Source organism: Sus scrofa, chromosome 3 (assembly GCF_054392235.1).
Source record: "Sus scrofa isolate SSC_HxYL_T2T_F1_AM1 chromosome 3, Sscrofa_HxYL_maternal_Yorkshire_Landrace_v2.0, whole genome shotgun sequence".
NCBI classification, from domain to species: domain Eukaryota; kingdom Metazoa; phylum Chordata; class Mammalia; order Artiodactyla; family Suidae; genus Sus; species Sus scrofa.
Window position 1 is genome coordinate 143,432,635 of NC_139385.1, and position 20,944 is coordinate 143,453,578.

General features: G+C 52.6%; 1 protein-coding gene across 1 annotated transcript; it reads right to left on the reverse strand.

Moving 5' to 3' along the window:
* Positions 1-617: 617 nt before the first annotated feature.
* On the reverse strand, positions 618-18,755 carry ALLC (allantoicase). The gene is given in 15 exon segments (XM_021088413.2): positions 618-875; positions 1,785-1,912; positions 4,418-4,467; positions 4,469-4,524; positions 7,002-7,075; positions 7,481-7,504; positions 7,507-7,536; positions 7,539-7,634; positions 12,316-12,448; positions 13,360-13,445; positions 14,664-14,744; positions 14,747-14,788; positions 16,185-16,272; positions 16,950-17,000; positions 18,666-18,755. Coding segments are annotated over 15 exon segments (1,257 nt in total). The 3' UTR covers positions 618-647.
* Between the last annotated feature and the right edge of the window lie 2,189 nt (positions 18,756-20,944).

Genomic DNA, 20,944 nt, shown 5'->3' on the forward strand with positions numbered 1-20,944 from the left:
GGCACACGAGGTGGGGAGACGGGTTGAGCGGGAGGTGGTGTCAGGACCATCTTGACAATAAACACGTCATCATAGAGGAATTGTCAGGAACCATTCAGAGCACGTGATTAACCAGGTTACTAGGCTCACGTGGCATCGCAAAGGTTTAATCTTCCCAAGGCACTTTCATGTGGGGATGAATTCAAGGGGTCGCCTGTCCTTGGGAAAGTCCTTCCCTATCCCAGGTAAAGGTCAGCCTGTCCTGTCTTTGTGGTGGGACAATGGGTGGTTCTAGAAATATATGTTTCCAATGGCTTTGATTGGCTTAAACTTTTAAAGAAAAGACTCTGTGTTAGCTACTGAAGTACCTCTGAAGGTAAGGAATACTGACACTATAAATATCAATATCTTGTGTTTCAAAAAAAAGCAATTCCTAAGAGACCGCCTGCCGTTCACAGCCACAACCAGTTTTTGAGGTACCCAGTGTTTCACAGTAACGTTAGACACAGATACCCATGCATGAAAATGACCACTTTATTAAATCGCCAGGAATTATATTGATCTTCAAAAGATTAATTGCTAGAAACTTCTCAAGGCTCTGGTATTGGAAACGCTTCAGAAGAGGAGTGTGACTGAGTGGTTGCATAACCGGCACGGTTTGCGTGCCATTAGAGGTTCGCTCGGAAGCCCACCTTCACCGCAAACCGCATCCTGGGCTTCTCCCGGGGCCGCAGGAGGCAGAGGGAGCTGGGGAAGCCCTTGAGTCGCAGGCGGCTCACACCTCCGTCGGGGGTGATGGTGAACCTGGCGTGGGTGATGACGAACCTGGCGTGGGTGATGACGTCTTGCAGCTCCGGGGTTAGGCTGTCGAACAGGTGGATCGTGTCAGGGTTTAGCTGAAAAGAGAGGCAGGCAGGCGTAGAGGCCCTTCTCATAACCAGTGGGCCGACTCGCCCAGCACAACCCGCCAGCTTGGACTTAGGGGGTCTTAAGAGGTAAAAGTGGACTTCTGGTTGTGGCTCAGCAGTAATGAACCCGATTAGTGTCCATGAGGATGCGAGTTCAATCCCTGGCCTCACTCAGTGGGTTAAGGATCGGGCGTTGCCGTGGGCTGTGGTGGAGGCTGGCAGCTGCAGCTCTCATTCCACCCCTAGCCTGGGAACTTCCCTACGCCATGGGTACAGTCTTTAAAACAAAAGGTAAAAGTTACTCCATGATAATCGTTTGGTGTACCACGGACACCTGCCAGTGGGAAAGGATGCCCAGTGCGCCTGACAGGAGCCCTCAGGTCCCCATGATGTTTCACAGGTAATTAAGTGGAAAACTGATGAGAAAAGGCAAAGAGGGATGTCTCCTAGAGGCCGTCCCCCCTCCTGACAGGGAGCAGCCCTCACCCCCGTCTCTCACTCAGAAATGACCTCTTCGCTTCTACCTGATCAAAGAAAACACTTCGGGGACCTCTCAGCATCCACCCCACAGGTGGACACCCGCTGAGCTTTAAGTATGCCCGCAGGCCCTCCTGAAAAGTTAATTTAACGCAGAAGCTCTTCCGCAGATGTGTTCTTTGCACGTGGTGGTATAAAACAAAATCCGGTTGATAGATATCCAAAAGTAGGGGAATAGACCCGCCCTTCTTATTACATAAATGCTCAGATGTGGTCTTTACAAGCTCACGGGTTTTCCTCTTAAATGGGCAGAAGTTTTGGCGTGGCGTCACAATCCTTGGGAATCCAATCTGAGCGAGGTGGGCCCGGGGAGGGCGGGGAGGGCAGGCTGCCTAGCTCCTGGGGGAATGGGGACCTCGCCAACCTTGTGACTGGAGGCAGTGGTTTCCACCTGTGGCCGGGATGATCCCACTTCTGCTTGACTGTGTCTTCTTCCTCCTGGGTCATCAGGATGCATCCCTCCAGCTTACAGCTGTCGGGGGCACTGCCTGTTGGGAAAAAGAAAGGGTGACTTCCTCCAGCCCGTGTGCACTCAGCACGGTTTGCTTTCGGGAATACCGGGCTTTTTCAGCTGTACCAAAAACCCAGCAACGGGGAGTTCCCACTGTGGCACAGTGGGTTAAGAACCCGACGGCAGCACCTTGGGTCACTGTGGAGGGGAGGGTTCCCTCCCCAGCCTGGCACAGGGAGTTAAAGGATCCAGCGTGGCCCCAGCTGTGGCACAGGCAGCAGCTGTGGCTCAGATTCAGTCCCTGGCCTGGGAACTTCCCTAAGCTGCGGGCGCGGCCACTTAAAAAATCAGCAAAGAACAAATCAGGGGTAGGAAGCATGTGAGAGAAGGAACATGCCAGCTTGCCAGGGAGTTGGACTGCCTCCGGAGACCGATGAGTGTCTGCTTTTCGGAGGAATCCGAAAGGCCGGGCCTATGTTCATGGGCTGGTGTATTTGAGCTGGAACACAGGGCATTTTACTTTGAAAGGTGAATGTGTTTGATAAGCTTCCTAGATTGCATACTTTGTGACTTGCATCCTGCTAGGTGGCTCATCTGTAATTCTCAGGAAGCTGCAAAGTATTTCCCCTATGGCGTCATATCAAGGGATAGAATCATATAATCATGTAAGAGGAGGAAGAAGCTGGACTAACCAGGGCTTAGCACCTGTCAAACACGCTGTATTCAAGGACGTCGAGGCGCTCCCGACGGGGCTCAGTGGGTTAGGAGCCCGACTGGTAGCCATGGGGATGCAGGTTCAATCCCTGGCCTCGCTCAGTGGGTTGAGGATCTGGCGTTGCCGTGAGCTGTGGTGTAGGTCTCAGATGTGGCTCGGATCCCGTGTGGTTGTGGCTGTGGCTGTGGTGTAGGCCGGCAGCTACAGATCCGGTTGGACCCCTAGCCTGGGAACGTCCATATGCCACAGGTGCGGCCCTAAAAAGACAAAAAAAAAAAAAATATATATATATATATATATATATATATATATATATAATAAAATAAAGAAATAATAAAATAAAAAGAACGCTGGCAGGAAGGGAACGCATGGAAACACTGGTCTCCAAGGTAGATGAGAAAACCCGGGGAGCAGGAGAACATAGGCTGACTGCTGCTGTGTCTTGAACACACACACACACACACACACACACGTGTGTGTGTGTGTCCATCCTGAGCCTTGCGTAGTGGATGTTGTAACTGGATGCTGGCACTCTCCCTCATCCCCACCGCTGTCATCTTTGGTGATAGAAATGTCCTAAGGGCCACCAGCAGTATGTGTGTGGCATGTGGCAGCCTGGAGACCCGTGTCACATGGATTTACTGACCGCTACCTGGTTTTGACTAAACTATCCCTCACAAAAATAAACAAGTGATTTTGAACTGGCCATGCCGAGAACCATGGGTTAAAGATACGACCGGGGCACAGCATCCGCAAAGAACAGGAAAATACCAGAGCTGGCATTTCTCCCCACCCTCAGGATGAGCCTGTGCTCAGCCGTGCTGAAAGCAGAAAAGAGTAACCGGCTTCTCCTGTCTAAACCACGGTCTGGCCCATAGACATTTCAGTTATCAAGACTTCATCTCCCACCACCACCGATGAACTTCACCTCACATACACGCTGTGTTTGGATGGAACAGTGACTAGTTGACTCGGGTCATAATGACCTGCAAGTCATTTCAAAATCAAGCCCCCAGGAGTTCCCACTGTGGCTCAGCAGCGTAAGAACCCAACTAGTCTCTGTAAGGATGGGGGTTAGATCCCTGGCCTCGCTCAGTGGGTTAAGGATCCAGCGTTGCTGCGGCTGTGGCATAGGTCACGGCTGCAGCTCCAATTCGACCCCTAGCCTGGAAACTTCCCTGTGCCACAGGTGCGGCTGTAAAAATAAATACATAACTGTCAAGCGTCCAGTGTATGAATATAAAGTGCTGTATTTTTTCAGAGCCAGCCCGACAATCCCAAGAGACCCAACCAGGTACTTATCAAAATTTCACCTATTATAGAAGTTTCATAACCTCTTGAACTTCCTTGTATAGATGACACGTGTATCTATTTCATAAGAAAGTAAATATAGAAGGTCAAGGATGCTTCTCCAGTTTTGTTTTGTTTTTTTACTAATGGAAGTGCATGACTCTTACAATGCGTAGCTCACTGCCCTCGGAGTCCAGCCCGGAGAAGGAAAGGCCACCCGTCTGCTCAGGACCCTTCCTGGGAGGAGATGCCCCGTCCAGTTCTTCTTAGGCTCTAACCAGGGGTGTTTCCTAGGCTTCTTCCAAGTGGAATTCAGGCCCCGACGGTAAGAACCTCACAGGTCTCTAGGATCTCGTGTGACTTCTGTGGTCATTCCTCCAATGCTGGCATTTTATAAAGAGGGCGACCGTGCCGAGAGGTAAAGCAGCGTGCTCGAAACCGCGCCGCCCTCCTGCGGTCCTGATCCCACCCGCTGCAGCCTGCCGGCCTTGCAGCCAGCACGGCCGCGATAGCGAGGCACGTCCTCACTGCGTTTACCTTTGAAATATCTCGTATCAATTTCAGTTGGAGTTATCACTCCCGGATGCCAACCGGAAAACTGCCCATTCACAGCCCGGAACCAGGAAAACGCCACGCTCATCGTTCTGGAATTCAAAAAGGAACAGAAAATGGGAGTTCCCATCGTGGCACAGCTGAAACAAATCTAACGAGGAACCGTGAGGGCACGGGTTCGATCCCTGGCCTTGCTCAGTGGGTTAAGGATCTGCCCTTGCTGTGGCTGTGGTGTAGGCCGGCAGCTATAGCTCCAATTCAACCCCTAGCCTGGGAACCTCCATATGCCGCGGGAGCAGCCCTAGAAAAGGCAAAAAAAAAGAAAAAAAAAAAAAAAAAAGAGGAGTTCCCGTCGTGGCGCAGTGGTTAACGAATCTGACTAGGAACCATGAAGTTGCAGGTTCGGTCCCTGCCGTTGCTCAGTGGGTTAACGATCTGGTGTTGCCGTGAGCTGTGGTGTAGGTTGCAGATGCGGCTCAGATCCTGCGTTGCTGTGGCTCTGGCGTGGGCCGGTGGCTGCAGCTCCGATTGGACCCCTAGCCTGGGAACCTCCATATGCCGCAGGAGTGGCCCAAGAAATAGCAAAAAGACAAAAAAAAAAAAAAAAGATTGCCATGAGCTGTGGTGTAAATTACGTTTCGTGTAAAGTGCCTCTTTGCTGTCATTCTGTAAATGCCTCGAGCCGACTCGTGAGCATACTGGGTACTTGGTAAATGTTTATAAATCTCTAATATGATTTTCTATGTCAGTTATAAATTCAGGTAGGATGCTGAACACAACACCCAGCTCATAGTTGCTCTGTCAGTTTGATTTGACCCGTTAAAGTAGGTATGTTTTTGGTCAAACCTATACCAATATATGACCTGCCTTCAAACACTAGTGTCTAGCAAGGAGAGCTTATTTATTTGTATCTGGAAGCACTGGGTGACACGAAAACTAACCCCAGAAAGGGCCTTTTACGACTAAATTTGCAGTGGGATCTACACATTGAAAGGTCCTTTCATTTTTACTTCCTAATCTCAAGTTAGCTACTGGCCAAATTTACCAGCGGAGCCACCTCTAGAGTTCCCTGTCACAGGCTCACATAAGTGGTCACACACAGGGACACAGAGAGATTAAAAATGACGAAATGGTGGGGGGGTTTTCTTTTGCTCCAGGTCACCCAGTGAATTTACTCAAGGGTTTTGTATCATTAAATCATAGATAGCCTTGCTTTGTTTTGTTTTTGTCTTTTTGCCATTTCTTGAGCCGCTCCCGCGGCATATGGAGGTTCCCAGGCTAGGGGTCCAATCGGAGCTGTAGCTGCCGGCCTACACCACAGCCACAGCAACATGGGATCCGAGCCACGTCTGCAACCTACACCACAGCTCACGGCAACGCCGGATCCTGAACCCACTGAGCAAGGGCAGGGATCGAACCCGCAACCTTATGGTTCCTAGTCAGATTCGTTAACCACTGAGCCACGACAGGAACTCCAGATAGCTTTGTTTCTTAAGGAAAAAAAAAAAAAAAAAAAGACAGAGGAATCACCCCAGCAGTGCTTTAGAGCAGCCAATAGGAACTGCCAAGGTTGGCCTTCTGTATCTTTGTAGCTAGTCTGGCCCTGATCTTCTGATATTTGATGACACAGTGGAAAATTTAGAAAACATGAGTTCCCATTGTGATTTAGCAGGTTAAGGGCTTGCCATTGTCCCGTGAGGATGAGGGTTTGATCCCTGGTCTCACGCGGTGGGTTAAGAAGCCAGTGTTGCTGTGGCCATGACGTTAAGTCGTAGCTGCAGCTCCAATTCAACCCCTGGCCTGGGAACCTCCATATGCTGCAGGTGCGGCCCTAAAAAGCTTAAAAAGGAAAAGAACATTTAGAAAACATGGGGAAGTGACAAAAATTTAGAAAAATGCCTAAGTTTCTCTCTCTATATATATTTTTTTTTTTGAGTTCCCATCGTGGCGCAGCAGAAATTAATCTAACTAGTATCCATGAGTTTGCAGGTCAATCCCTGTCCTCGATCTGTAGGTTAAGGATCCGGTGTTGCCGTGAGGTGTGGTGTAGGTCACAGACACACCTCAGATCCCCCATTGCTGTGGCTGTGGCCAGCTGCTAGAGCTCCAATTCGACCCCTAACCTGGGAACATCCATATGCCACAGGTGCAGCCCTAAAAAGCAAAAAAAAAAAAAAAAAAAAAAAAAAAAAAAAAAAGGTTTTTTGGGTTCTTTTTTAAGGTCTGTACCTGTAGCATATGGAGGTTCCCAGGCTAGGGGTCCAGTTGGAGCTGCAGCTGCCGGCCTATACCGCAGCCAACACAACGCCAGATCCAAGCCCCATCTGCAAACTACACCACAGCTCACAGCAACACCAGATCCTTAACCCACTGATGGAGGTCAGGGATTGAATCTGCAACCTCGTGATTACTAGTCAGGTTCACTACCACTGAGCCACGATGGGAACTCCCAAGAGGGTTCTAAAATAGGAGTCTCCTTGACATAAAAAAAAATTTTTTTTTAATTAAAAAAAAAAAAAACTTTATTTCTTGGGAAACAATAGGGCCTAGTGTTTCTCTCTCTTCTCACCGCCAGTATTGGTGGCCTGTCTGGTCTTCGCACCGTTTCCCAGCCATCTGCCATAGACTCTGCCTTGCCGACTCCTGCCAAAAGCAACACCATTTAACGGGGCAGCCCGGCCCGGCCCATTTCGTTAAAAGTGTGAGAATGACTGCGCTGGCGGGATCAATGACACCCCCATGCACCCGGCATTGCTATTGCCCTATTCTCATGGACGTTTCCAGAAACTCAGATACAACCACGGGGTTAGCAATTTTTACTTTTCCTTTTTTAGCAACTGCCTAAAAGCCAAATTCGGAGGGAAAAAGTGCTGTGGGTGTCCACCACGTCATGAGGACATGAAATCCCACGCGTGGGCGTGGTCGGGCCGCCACACTCAGGCTTGGAGCCAGACGGCCCTTCCTCTTGGGTAGTGAATTCCGGCCGCATCAGGGTGCTTGGGGCCCAGGTGTCCCGAGGAAAAGCCAGCTCCTGGAGCATCGTCTCACCTATTATGTTGTTTGGGTGCCCAGATGCGCATTGCTAAACCCTACACAGGCGCCCCGTAAGCGATGGTCACCAGATCTGATGGTTCTTTGGGGTCACTCGCAGTCCAGTCTCTTTGTCCAATGCCGTAAACCCTAAAGCGTGCGATTCCGCCATCTGAAAAGCAAAGGTGCCATGGTGACGCCTCCTTGGAAAAGTGGCTGTTTGCAGATCCTCCACGCCTGCTGCTCTAGTTACTCAAATATGCCAAACCTGCTGCCCAGGGACTCAGCACGCGCCACCTCCCTGTCCCAGGCCTACTTTCTCAGCTCCCCAAAGACTACCTGCTGTTCTTAGGTCTCAGCTTAAGTGTCACAGCCTCAGAAAAGCCCTCCCCCCACCCCCCCACCCCCCGATGCTGCCTGACTCCCCAGGTTCAGTTTCTCACCTCCCTGCTTGTTTACTCCATTGCTCTAATCACAGTCTGAAACTATCTTGTGGGGGTTTTGTTTTTGGGGGGGTTGGTCTTTTTAGGGGGGCACTCGTAGCATACAGATGTTCCAGGGATAGGGGTTGAATCGGAGCTGCAGCTGCTGGCCTGTAGCACAGCCACAGCAATGCAGGATCCAAGCCACATCTGTGACCTACACCACAGCTCACGGCAATGCCAGATCCCTGACCCACTGAGGGAGGCCAGGGATCAAACCCGCGTCCTCATGGATGCTGGTCAGGTTCGTTACCCATGAGCCACAATGGGAACTCAGGTACTGTCTTGTTCTTTAAGTCCCTGATAATACCAGACTCCTGAAACCAGAACATAAAATCTTTGAAGGCCGGCACTGGAAACCATGTCTAGTCACCTATGATGGAGCATGATAATGTGAGAAAAAAGAATGTATACATGTATGTGTAACTGGGTTTCCATGCTGAACAGTAGAAAAATAAATAATGTATTGGGCAAATTAAAAAAAAAAAATCTTTGAAGGCCAGAAGAGCTGCCCCTCTTGTTTGCATCTGTGTGGCGCCCAATTTTTTAATTGAATTAATAAGTCCAGGAAGGCCAAAAAGCAACTGCAAAATTCCCCACAGATGCAATGTTTGGTGCCGGAAATCAGCATTGCTGCATCCCACACAGACTCGCACAAGAGCCTTGCATTTTTATTTTCACAAAACCGCATTGCTCCACAATGCAATTGAGAATTCTAAAGATAATAGTCACAAAATCAAATAGCTGCTAGAACCACAGCAGCCTGAGATTTGGTCTGCAGAACAGAAAATAGCTACCAAGATCCCTTCACATTATCTGATTCTAATAAAGTGAAGGTTTTCTATGTGTCGGAATATTACTTCCAAGAAAGTGGAAGCCAAGAGATTTTTATACAGAAGCTCACAATCATGTATCAGAGGATTCTACGGAAACCAAGTGCTATATATTTTTACATGAAAAACTTGGTGAAATTGAGTGATCTGAAAAATTTCAGTAGAGCAGTGGAAGTCTTGATATTTACAGTAAATAAAACCAGCCCGTGTTGGCATAAAAAACCAAGAAAATACACTAGCGGGAGTAATTCAGAACAATTCAGAACACCATTCTGGTTCATTGAACATTATGATCTGCTTTAACGGTAGAGAATGTTAGTGCAAAGCTGATTTTACATTTTAAAAAAATAAGATTCTTCTTTACAGAATTAATATCCGGCCTCGCTTTCAAGCAAAACGACCACAGAATATCAGCGCTTCAATGAAGCAACCCTGCTCCCTTGCAGGGGCCCCCTGGGGCTCTCCTGCTGCTCCTTCTCCCTTTAAACTTGGATCTGGGGAAATGCTCGGCGAGCAGCAGGCGATGCTGCTGAAGGGGGGAGCAGAACTCCGCCCACGACAGTGCCCGCCCCCACCCGCCCATCGGCTGAGGCGGACCAATCACGCACGCCCTTCACTGTGCGCAGGAAACCTCCAGGACCAATCCCACCAAGCGGGGCTCCCACGTGACCCTCCCTCACCTCCTAAGCTCTGTAGCAACCGAGTTGGGCACCTGACCTGGCTCTTTCAGGCGCTCGGAACAGCCACATCGAGGCGTTCCTTTGGTGCGCAGTGGGCCAAGGATCTGGCGTCTCCGCTTTGGCTCGCGCGGCAGCTGTGGCGCGGGTTTGATCCCGGCCCGGGATTTCCATGTACCACAGGCGCGGCCACAAAAAAAAATTTGCGGAATAGAAATTTCTTAGGGCTCGAGAAAAGTCCTTTTGTTGTGACACGTATGACTGGTTGGCAGTATTTGGTTTCCTTGTACATCTCCCTGCCTGGGCTGTTCCCTTCCTAACTCTGTCCCTTCTCTACCACTCACGGTCCTTTGGCATCTACTGGGCTGTGCCAGGTGCTGCGCACCGGCCAAGGGCAGCCCAGACCCAGGACCCCTGACGTCACGAAGTTTCTGTGCAGTTCGCTGCGCCCTAGTCAGCATCGGGGAAGTGACTATACAGCCAGTGCTAGGTCCCTAGCTCAAGGCACTACACCCTGAGCGCGTGCTGAAGAAGCCAGTGTGGGTAGTCCTAAATCCCTCTTGCTGGCTTTGCCCATTCAGGGGTCTCCACTGGTTTTAGGACAGATGGTTTCAGTGAGCAATCAGCAGCGCTCAGCGCGTGTTCAGATCGCTACACTTCGGTGTCTTGCTGTAAACCATGATAATCAGAAACACACCCGCATCGAAGGGAAAGATGTGTTCCAGGCAGGAAGGCCTGTGGCGCTCTGCTGACCCACGGCCAGTGAATCTGGTGAAAATTTGGGGAAAAACGACTACCTGAAGGCTCCGGAAATAGTCCTAAGGCCCTCAGCCGAGGAAGCGCATGTATTCCCCAAATCTACTAGAACTCAGCAAGACCGGAAGAGTCCGTGGGGTCGGAGCCTGGTCCACACCTTTGCTCCCTCCTCCCGCTGCAGACAGGTGCAGCCAGGAATGCAGGGCTGGCCCCCAGCTCCCAGCCCAGGCCTTGCTTCCCAGGGGGTGCGGACGTCTGCCTGTTGTGAGGCTAAGTCCCAGGTGAGTGTACCTGAGCAGAGGGACGTCTTCCTTCCACCCAGGCCCCTCGGGAGATGGGCTCCACCCCACATGCAGCCCCACGGACATACGGGGCCGGTGAGCACCAGAGCCTCTGTTGACAAGGCTTGGGTTGCTGCTATGGGTTAGATCCCTGGCCCAGGAACTTCCACATGCCATGGATGTGGCAAAAAAAAAAAAAAAAAAAATGCTGACATTAAAAAAGAAGCCATACTTAAAGGTTAAACATAGACAGGACACCACTAGACTCCTGGAAGAGGAGTTCCCATTGTGGCTCAGCAGAAACAAATCCAGTTAGTAGCCATGAGGACACAGATTCCATCCCTGGCCTTGCTCAGTGGGTCGGAGACCTGGCATTGCCGTGAGCTGTGGTGTAAGTTGCAGATGCGGCTCGGATCCCACGTTGCTGTGGCTGTGGCACAGGCCAGCAGCCGTAGCTCTGATTCGACCTCTAGCCTGGGAACTTCCATAAGAAGCAAGTGTGGCCCTAAAAAGAAAAGAAAAAAAACAAAAACAACTCCTAGGAGAGAACATAGGCAAAGCATTCTCTGACATCAACCTTACAAATGTTTTCTCAGGTCAGTCTCCCAAGGCAACAGAAATAAAAACAAAACAAAAATAAATGGGCTGTAATCAAACTTCCAAGCTCTTGCACAGCAAAAGAAAGATTCCAAAAAAAAAAAAAAAAAAGACAACCTGCAGAATGGGAGAAAAGAGTTGCAAACAATGCAACTGACCAGGGCTTAATTTCCAAAATATACAAACTCATACAATTCAATAGCAAAAACAAACTAACTAAAAAAAAACCCAACTGAAAAATGTGCAGAAGACCTAAATAGATATTTCTCCCAAGAAGACATACAGATGGGCAGCAGGCATGTGAAAAAGTGCTCCCCATCCCTGATTATTGGAGAAATGCAAATCAAAACTACAATGAGGTACCACCTCCCACCAGTCAGAATGGCCATCATTAGTAAGTCAACAAATAACAAATGCTGGAGAAGGTGTGGAGAAAAGGGAACCCTCTTACACTGTTGGTGGGAATGTAAATTGGTGCAACCACTATGGAGAACAGCATGGAAGTTCCTTAGAAAAGTAAATATACAGCTACCATATGATCCAGCAATCCCACTCCTGGGCGTATATCCAGACAAAACCTTCATTCAAAAAGATATATGCAGCTGGGTATTCATTGCAGCACTATTCACAATGGCCACAACATGGAAACAAACTACATGTCCATCGACATATGAATGGATTAAGAAGATGAGGTATATATTCACAATGGAATACTACTCAGCCATAAAAAAGAACAAAATAATGCCATTTGCAGCAACACTGATGCAACTAGAGAGTCTCCCACTAAGTGAAGTAAGTCAAAAAGAGAAAGGCAACTACTGTATGATATCATTTATATGTGGAATCTAAAACGTGGCACAAATGAACCTACCTATCTACGGAACAGAAACAGACGCACAGACAGAGAGAGCAGACTTGTGGGGGTCAAGGTGGTGGGGGGGGAGTGGGAGGGACGGGGAGTCTGGGGTTGGCAGATGCAAACTTCGACACTTACAGTGGATCAGCAGTGGGGTCCCGCTGTGCAGCACAGGGAACCCTGTCCAGTCTCTTGTGATAGAACATGGTGAAGGTGGTATGAGAAAGGGGATGTGTTTACAGGAAAGACCGGGTCGCTTTACCATACAGCGGGAATTGACACAACATTGTACGTCACCTCTAATGAAAGGTAATTAATTTTTTTAAAAGGAAAGAAGCCATAGACCTAGAGATGGCTCCACCTCTCTTTACCTGGGAAGATGTTGAGTCGTAGGTGAGTCCACCTCTGCTGGGAGTGGCCGGGAAAGTAGTTGTGTCTGGAAGCAGGGGTCCCTGGTGGAAGCTCTGTCATGGGAACCCAGCAGTCCCAGTTGCTGGACTTGAGCTAGTGGTGCACAGAAACCTGTCAGCGGCAGCTCTAGGGGACCTGATATTCTCTCGTCCCAGGGCCCTGTGAGGCTTCTGGGACAGAGACACTTGGGAATAAACGTTAATGACAGATGCCTCATGGAACACTTGACTGCAAACGCTAACAAAGGCCAGGTCCCAGGTTTCACAAACAGAATAAAGGCCTGAGGTTCTTTCACCCTGATCACAGCAGCCCCTGGGGGGGAAGGGCAGGAAGGGCCCCCCCAGGGGGGGGAGGGCCTGGGGGGGGGCAGGGAGGGCCTGGGGCGGGGACGGGCCTGCAGATGCCATCCTGGGAGGACGCACAGGCAGGAGCCAGAATGGTGATGGCACCGTTCACGGGAAAGCCGGGCTCTTCCCTGGACCTTGGGGGAAGTGGTCAGCCTGAACCCCTGCGTCGGTGCCTCGCGCCTGGAAGGACCCGTGTGTGGCGGCCGTTATTTTTCTCCCCGTCTGTTCTGGAGCAGCCCTTTCGTAAATCAGCATAAACCATGTACCAGACGAGCACTGAAACATAAGGATGTCCCCAACACAGGCCGCACTGATATCTTAAATTCGTCAGACATCGGGTCCTCTGGCCAGTTGCTCTCAAAAGTATTTAAGCTGATTTAAGAGAGAATCACCTTCCATGTTCTATCGCATCGAGCAACATTTTGCAGACGGGCCGGCGAGCAGACGGCCCTGTGAGAGGCAGGGACCTAAGCCTCCCTCCGGCTGTCGTGCTCCCTCCTGCAAGGACCGCACAAACACCTGACGCATCTCCGAAGGGTCACCCAGAGCAAGGGCGCGAGGGCCCAGGGTCCCAGGGGAGCGCCGAGCATGGCCGGCAAGCAGAGCTGCCCCCCTGGCCGTCCTAGCTCCCAGGACAAGCCCCAGGTCCCTGGGGACGTGCCCCTCGGCAATAGCTTCAAACTCCTCCGGGGTGGCTGCGGCTCCTGTCCTTTCTTCTCGCCGTGGGACTTCTGGCTCTTCACCTGCAGGGAGAGTGATGGGTAGAGTTTCCGTTCACGTTCAGAACCAAAGAGAATGTACTCTCGTGGTGGGTCGTGGGCTAATTTTCATCTTGTCAAATAACACGAAAGACGTCATTGCTTAAGTCCAGGCGTCCGAGGATCAAAGTAATAGACACGCTTGTGAAAAGTTCCTCAGTATTTAAAATACTAAACGGCTGGAGTTTTCCAAAAGCTGATCTATGACGTTTCAGAATATTCTAAGTCAAATCCAGAAACACTGCTTCCACCAAGGCATCCTTAGAATGGATACGTGAGGAGTGCCTGCTGTGGTGCAACAGGATGGGTGGCCTCCCTGGAGCACCGGGTGCAGGTTCAATCCCTGGCCCGGCACAGTGGGCGTTGCCACGGCTGCAGCCTAGGTCCCCTGTGCCTCGGATCCGATCCCTGGCCCAGGAACTCCATATGCCGTGGGGCAGCCCTAAAAGAAAAAAAATCAGTACATGTGAGCATCATAGACTTGATCCACGAGCAATTCCGAAATAGAAGCACTCGTGGACAATGGATAAAGAATGGCTAAAGAATCCTACTCATGGTCGCTCGTCATTCCCGCTTGTAAATGAGCATTTCTCCCAACATCCTGTGACTTTTCCAGTTCCCCCCCCCACCCCGCTGTCTCTCGGGGGCAGGACCGGGCACATCCACAGAGCCTCAGGCGGTACTGGGCACGCAGTGCTTTCGCTAAAAATTTGCCAACCAACATGATATGTCTTCCCTAAGTCCACATATAGACATGCGCATAAGGGTACATGTTTGCAAAAAATTAATTCTGGGACCCAGTTAAAGGGCCTCATGATCCCTATGGCCCAGCTTCCAGGAGCCGAAAAGAACCGTTTCCCAGAAGCCTGTAGCTGCAGCATCACCGTGCAGACCCAGGGCCACTGAAGAAGGAGCTGGACACTGGCCCCACCGCTGGCTCGAACGTCCTCCAGCCCATCCTGCCCCTGGCCCAGCAACCTGCTCGCCACATCCCACGCGGATGTGTGGGGCTGCCTCTGGGGGTCTGCAGAGCAGGGATCACAGTTAAGCTAAAACTCAAAGCCCAGAGCGCTTTACCGGGACGCTGGCTGCAAGGCTCCCTGGCAGAAAAGGGCCTTGGACAGGCTGCGGGGCCCTCAGATGGGAAGGGCAGTGTCAGGGGCTGATGGGCCCCACGACCCCCACCCCACGTTCCCACGGCACCTTCGTCCACGTGGGCCACTTGAATCGACACGCAGGGTGCATGGTCTCCCACGAAGTAGGAAGTGTCCACGTCGAAGCCCTGATGATCCCTTGTATCCCCAGCTTGAGGACACACCAGTTGTGACCTGGAGACAAACGGCAGGAGCGTCCCCGCCTGGATTAACTTGGCCGGCAAAGCGCGTGACCGAACACGACCGAAAGGAAAGCAAAGGCCAGGAACACGATCCTCCCGGCACAGAACACGTGCAGGTTCGTTCTCAGCCACCAGCCCAAGGTCGCCGCGATGTGGCCACACGGGACCACCGTTCCCCACACAAAGCCTCAATTCTATTCAGACCCGAAGGTGCAGAGGCCTGGGATTCCGAGAGACCGACTCTGCTTCCAAATGGATCGTTTCCTGTGTGTCTTTGGCAGATAGTTTGGCCTCTCTGAGCCTATGGCTTCAGCTGCAAATCAGGGATGAGAGGGCTTCCAGAACCTTTATCGGCACCTGTGCTGCAGCGAGTGGCGAGCTGGGTCTCCTGGGGACACCGCACTGCTTGTCGTCTTGAGCTTCAGGGATTTTCCACAGGCCCCACCCAGGATGCCCCAAGGAGGCATCGGCTGACGTCAAAGAGCTCTTGTTTTCTTCTTCTTTTTAGGGCCACACCCTCGGCCTGTGGAGGGTCCCAGGCTAGGGGCTGAATGGGAGCTGCAGCTGCTGGTCTACACCACAGCCACAGCCACGCCAGATCCTTAACCCACTGAGGGAGGCCAGAGATCCAAGCCATATCCTCACGGGTATCAGTCAGGTTCCTAACCTGCTCACAATGTCTAAGAACACTTGATCAGCGTGTCTCGGTGTTGCTCGTGATGGCTGGCAGTCAGATTCAGACCTGCCTCCAGATATCCAGATTTATTAGACTCCAACAAGTGCGCCATAGAAATATAGAAAATTGGAGAGATCCGATCTTTCTGTAATACTTGTTACAATAGCAAAAAAAAAATCCGGTTATTAGCCTAATGCTGGATTAGCTTCCTTTACAAGCATTTCTGGAAATTTACAAGGTGCCTTCTGATGGACAAAGAGCCGTGTTCAGAAGTAGCGTCTTAAGGTGACAGGAAAGGTGGGAGGATGCGGGCTCAGGTCCCAGCTTATCTCACCAGTTACAGCACCTGGGCTAAGTTAATGGGCCTATTTCCATAGCAACCAGATGGGACAAGGACGCCTCCTGCGAGAGTCACGGAGAGGCCCCGAGAGGCCGAATGTACCGCGCAGACCAAGCGGTGGTCGCCCACGGCTCGGCGCCCACTCTTCCCCTCGTCCACAGCCCTCGCGTGTTTTCCTTGTCCTAGTCCTGCTTGCTCTGTGCACAGACGACCAGGGCTCACCCTCCCGAATTCCCAGGGCCTGGTGTTCAGAGGAACATCCGAGGGGACAGAGCATTCCACGGGTCCCGCGTGGCCGCTGACCCCAGACGCACCCCGCCCAGCAGCCCCTGCTTCCAGGCTGGGTGGCCGTGAGGGACGCACGCCTCTCACCTGGGATCCTTTTCCGCCTGGTCTGCCAGCCATCCATCCGTTTCCCAGACGCCGTGTACTCGTCTCCTCTGAAGCGCGGGCAGTCCCTCTAAAGCAGAGATGGGTGACAAGCGGATGATTAACAGCCATGCCAGAGCCTGGGCTTCCAGCAAATTCCCTTTGCCCCAAGGGGCCAGGTGGGCCTCAGGCAGGGTCTCCAGGGGAGGCTGCCCCACCTTTCCGCACAGGGAACTCGCCGTCCACGGAGAGGGGGGTACCTCCCCCTCCCTGCGTGGCCTCCAGAGAAAGAAGCCCTGCTTCTCTGTGGGCCTCTGTTCACAGAACGAGCCCCCTGACAGCAAAGGCTCAGACCACATCACGATTCACGCCACCAGCCCCACAAATGGTGCCACTGCCAGCTATGGCCTCAATGCCCCAGAGAAGCCATGGGAACACGTCCTACCTTTTTATAATTAAGCAGGTAAAACATTTGCCAAAAAATGCAGGATGGCACCATTTTTCCTCCCCTCCCTGAGGATGAGGTCCACGTGGGGCCGAGAGCCACGCGGGAGGGCCCCGGTGGTCGTCCCCATACAGCCATGTGGGCCCGAGTTCCTGGGGCAGGTCCCCGATGGCATCTGCCAGGCCTTAGCCTGTGTCTGCGGCTCTACGATGCTCATTCCCTGGTTGGCATCCGTGACTCCCACCCCAGGTACCGGCGTGGAACGCACATGGCTGTGAGGTCGCCCTACGCGCACTCACGTCGCAGAGGCCAATTCACTGTGCCTTTATAAGGTTTTCTGCAGGAGCAAAAAAGTCATCTATTGCAAATAAAATCTAGACAAAGAAAGGAGTAAAGATAAAATAACCATAAATTAAAAACCATTTTATTTCATTCCCTCGTGAAACATTACAAGATGCAGTAAAGAGAAAACGTGGAATTGCCTGGGGGAGAGAAACGATATGCAATTAAGCCAATTAAGCCGAGATGCCTTTTAAACGTTTAGCTTTCATTGCCTGCCTCCCCCTTAATCTCCCCCCCTCCTTTTTTCTTAATCCCCTTACCATCTGGAGGCAGAAGTGCTAACTTCTTACACTTGGAAAGAAAATAAACCCACTTCTTTTCAAGAATCGAGGACACTGTGGCTTTGTGAATCTTTCACGGAGCAATGGCCAAAAAAACCGTGGGGAGGCTCACCCTGAGGCTTGGCCGCTCCCCAGAGCTTGCCGTGCAGGTGGGCTGGCCAGGTCACTTGCGGAAAACGGAACGTGTTTGAGAGGGAGGGGAGGTACTACCCCCCACGCTGCGGGCACCACACCTGACCTGGGGCCCAGGGACAGCTGCCGTCTGGAGGGCACAGTGCCCTGGCCTCCGACCCCAGTCCAGAGCCTAAAAGGCGGGGGAGGACCCGGCTGTTTTAGAGCTGCCGGCTGTCTGGGGGGGCCGAGTGGGGCGGGGGTTTGCTGTGGGGGCAGGGGGCAGTGATCTGCCCCCTGAGAACCTGCCAAAAGGAGGGAAGTGCAGGTGAGTCCGTGGGGTCCCCCCACTCTCCGGAGCCTTCAGGGGCTTCTTGGCAGGAACCCTCACAGGCGCAGGGCCCCCTTCCCCTCCAGGCTCAGGGCCCTCAGCCCCCACACCGACTCCCTCCATGGTGTCCTCAGTCCGAACCTGCTCCCCCACTCCGCCTTGCCAGCCCCCTCCCCACCTGAGGACGCCTTTCAGCATCACTTACCTGCAGGGCCCAGCCTCCTCCCCACCGCAGGCGCTGCAGAGGTCTTGGGGCACAGAGAGCCTCCTGAGCGGCCTGGTCCTCCCGTCTGCGCCCCCCCCAATGCTCCCCCACCGCCCCCTCTCCTTGCGCCCGCACATTAAGTTAGGTTTTCCAGGGGAGCCTCGCTAAAGCCTGGGGGCCCCGACCTCTACGGCGAGAAAGCATGCAGAGGGATGGGCATTCCTGTCGCAGGTGCAATACCTGTCCATTCAATATTGTCACCGTTAAGGCAGCACTGCCCTTGCTCACGATTGCCACCAATTTAAGAAATGTTCTTTGCAAGAAGCCCCCTCTGGGGCGGCCGTCCTCGCTCCTGACGCTTGCTGTTCCCATTGGGGTCCCTGCGGTGGAGGGCTGGAGCCCTGGCCTGGGGCCTTAGGGGCCTGTTCTCCTTACTGGCCAAACAGAAACAGACTCCGAGCTTTCCACAGCAAACTTGGGTTCCAGGGCAGGGAAACACGGGCGGGGGGAGTGGGTACACCGGGAGGTGGGCAGTGGCACTTACACACTATTACACACAAAATCCATGAGTACAAGGGCCTCGTCCATTGCACAGGGAAGCCTCCCCGATACTGCGGAACAGCCTCTACGGGAAGAGAAGGTGGATACTACGTGGATCACAGAATCACTTTGCTGCACCCCTGACACAACTCAGTAAGTCACTATATTGCAATAAAACATGTTTTCTAATTTTTAAAAATTGCTTGTTCTCCCCAAGAGACCCACTTACCTTGCCACCTACCAACTCAGAGGCCATGTCACTCAGCTGGGTGAAGGCCGGAGGCCTGGCCAGTTTCCCCTCCCACGGCGAGTCAGCCATGCTTCCTGCGAGGAGGGGACAGGCCGGGTCAGCCTGGGTGCAGAGGGCAGGCCTAGCATCAGGCTCCCAAACCCGGGCTGGAAACAACACGCTTGCTGCCAGCCCGAGGCGGTGGGTGCCCTCTGGCTGCAGGATCCCTTCAGGGCGAAATGAAAGGCTGCTTTGCACCAACGCGCTGAAACGGGAGGACATGAGAGCACGGAGTCCTTCCAAGATATTTAAGAATAAACTCTCCAGAGCCTGCAGCCACAAAAGGCCAAGTTTTAGAATTCCCGTTGTGGCACAGTGGAAACCAATCCGACTAGGCTCCATAAGGACGCCAGTTCGATCCCTGGCCCTGCTCAGTGGGTTAAGGATCCGGCACTACCGTGCGCTGCAGTGTAGGTCGCAGATGCAGCTCGGATCTGGTGTTGCTGTGCCTGTGGTGCAGGCCGGCAGCTGCAGCACCAGTTTGACCCACCCCTGGCCTTTCCATACGCTGCGGGCACAGCCCTAAAAAGCAAAAAAAAAAAAAAAGAAGCAGTTTTATTATTCAAAGAGGAGACAATATTTTCATTTGGAAAAGAACAATTTGCTTACACTCAAAAAGCACGTGTTGGAGTTCCCGTGGTGGCTCAGTGGTTAACGAATCCGACTAGGAATCCTGAGGTTGCAGGTTCGATCCCTGGCCTTGTTCTGATTAGACCCCTAGCCTGGGAACCTCCATGTGTCACGGGAGCGGCCCTAGAAAAAGCAAAAAGACAAAAACAAAAACAAAAGGCACGTGTTGAGCAGCAGGGCGGCAGGCCCTGGATGGAAGTAGGGTACAGAGGACAGAGCAGCCCTGCCCTCGGAAGCTCGCCCATGGTGGGGACAGACACCCAGGCCTTTCAACGTTTCAGCATCTCCAGGGACCGAGTTCTCCACCCCGGAGGACTGAGCACCACGGGGGCGACGTGACTGCACCCCACGCCCAGCACCCTGACCTCTGAGCTGAGGAAGCCGATTCGGAGGGAGGGAGCGAGGCCTCGAGGGGCCGGGGGAGGCAGGGGTGGCCTCGGTGGCCCCACGCCTGAGCCAAGGGGCCCCTTCCTTCCCACTCTCTCCCCCCCCGGCCCTCCTGGTGGAGAGAGCCACGCACAACACAACACCCATTAAGAATGATTCTTGTTCACGGAAGACTCAAGCGGGCACCGGACACTGGAAGAGGCCACTGTCCCTTGAAATGGCAGGAATACAATTAACACGAAAAACAAGTCTTTCTCCTGTGAAAAGAACCCTTTTTTAAAACAGCAGGCACCGCAGGGTCTGCTCTCGAGACCGCAAATGGGCAGAGTCTCTGCGGTGACGTCTGGGAACAGCGATGCGCGGGCAGGTGGCCTCGCCTTCCTCACGGTGACTCCCGCCCCCCACCCTCCCCAGCCTGGAGTGTCCCCACTCTTGGCACCCGGATGCTCCCCAAACACATCCGGCCTGGGGGACTTGCACCTGCCCGCTCGCCCCGGGTGTGTGATCTGTCCCCCGCCAGCAGGTGCCACCCTGGGCTCTGACCCCCACCCCCCCAGCCAGTGGTGCCTTCGTCCCCCCAGCCGCTCAAGCCAATCCTTGGATCCCCCCCTTCCCTCCCACCTCACATCCGCTCTGTAGGAAAATCACATCCACCTTCGGGTTTGAGCCAGAACCTTGAATGACGTCTGGGATGGTCATTAAAATCAACTGGAGCGTTTGTTTTGAGACATTTCCTCAAAATGTCTACAGGGGAGGCGGATGAGGGCAGGTGCGAAACAGCTCGGGCCGTGAGCTCGTCGCCGGGGTAGCGGGTCATGGGAGCGTGAGGACGGGGTCATGTTTTTATCTACTTTGTATCTGTCTGGGATCTTTCCCAAGAGAAGTTACACGTATCACATGCATGACACACACACCCACACCAGGAAAGCGAGAGCAGAGGAGGAGAGATGGCTTCCCCATCCCCGGATCGTCCCAACATCCCCACTGACCTCCCCCCCAACCCCCTGACTGCCTGTTGTCAGCACAGCACCCAGAGCAATCTTTTTTTTTTTTTTTTTTTTGTCTTTTTGCCTTTTCTAGGGCCACTCCCAGGCTAGAGGTCTAATCAGAGCTGTAGCCACCAGCCTACGCCACAGCCGCAGCAACGTCAGATCCGAGCTGCATCTGCGACCCACACCACAGCTCATGGCAATGCTGGATCC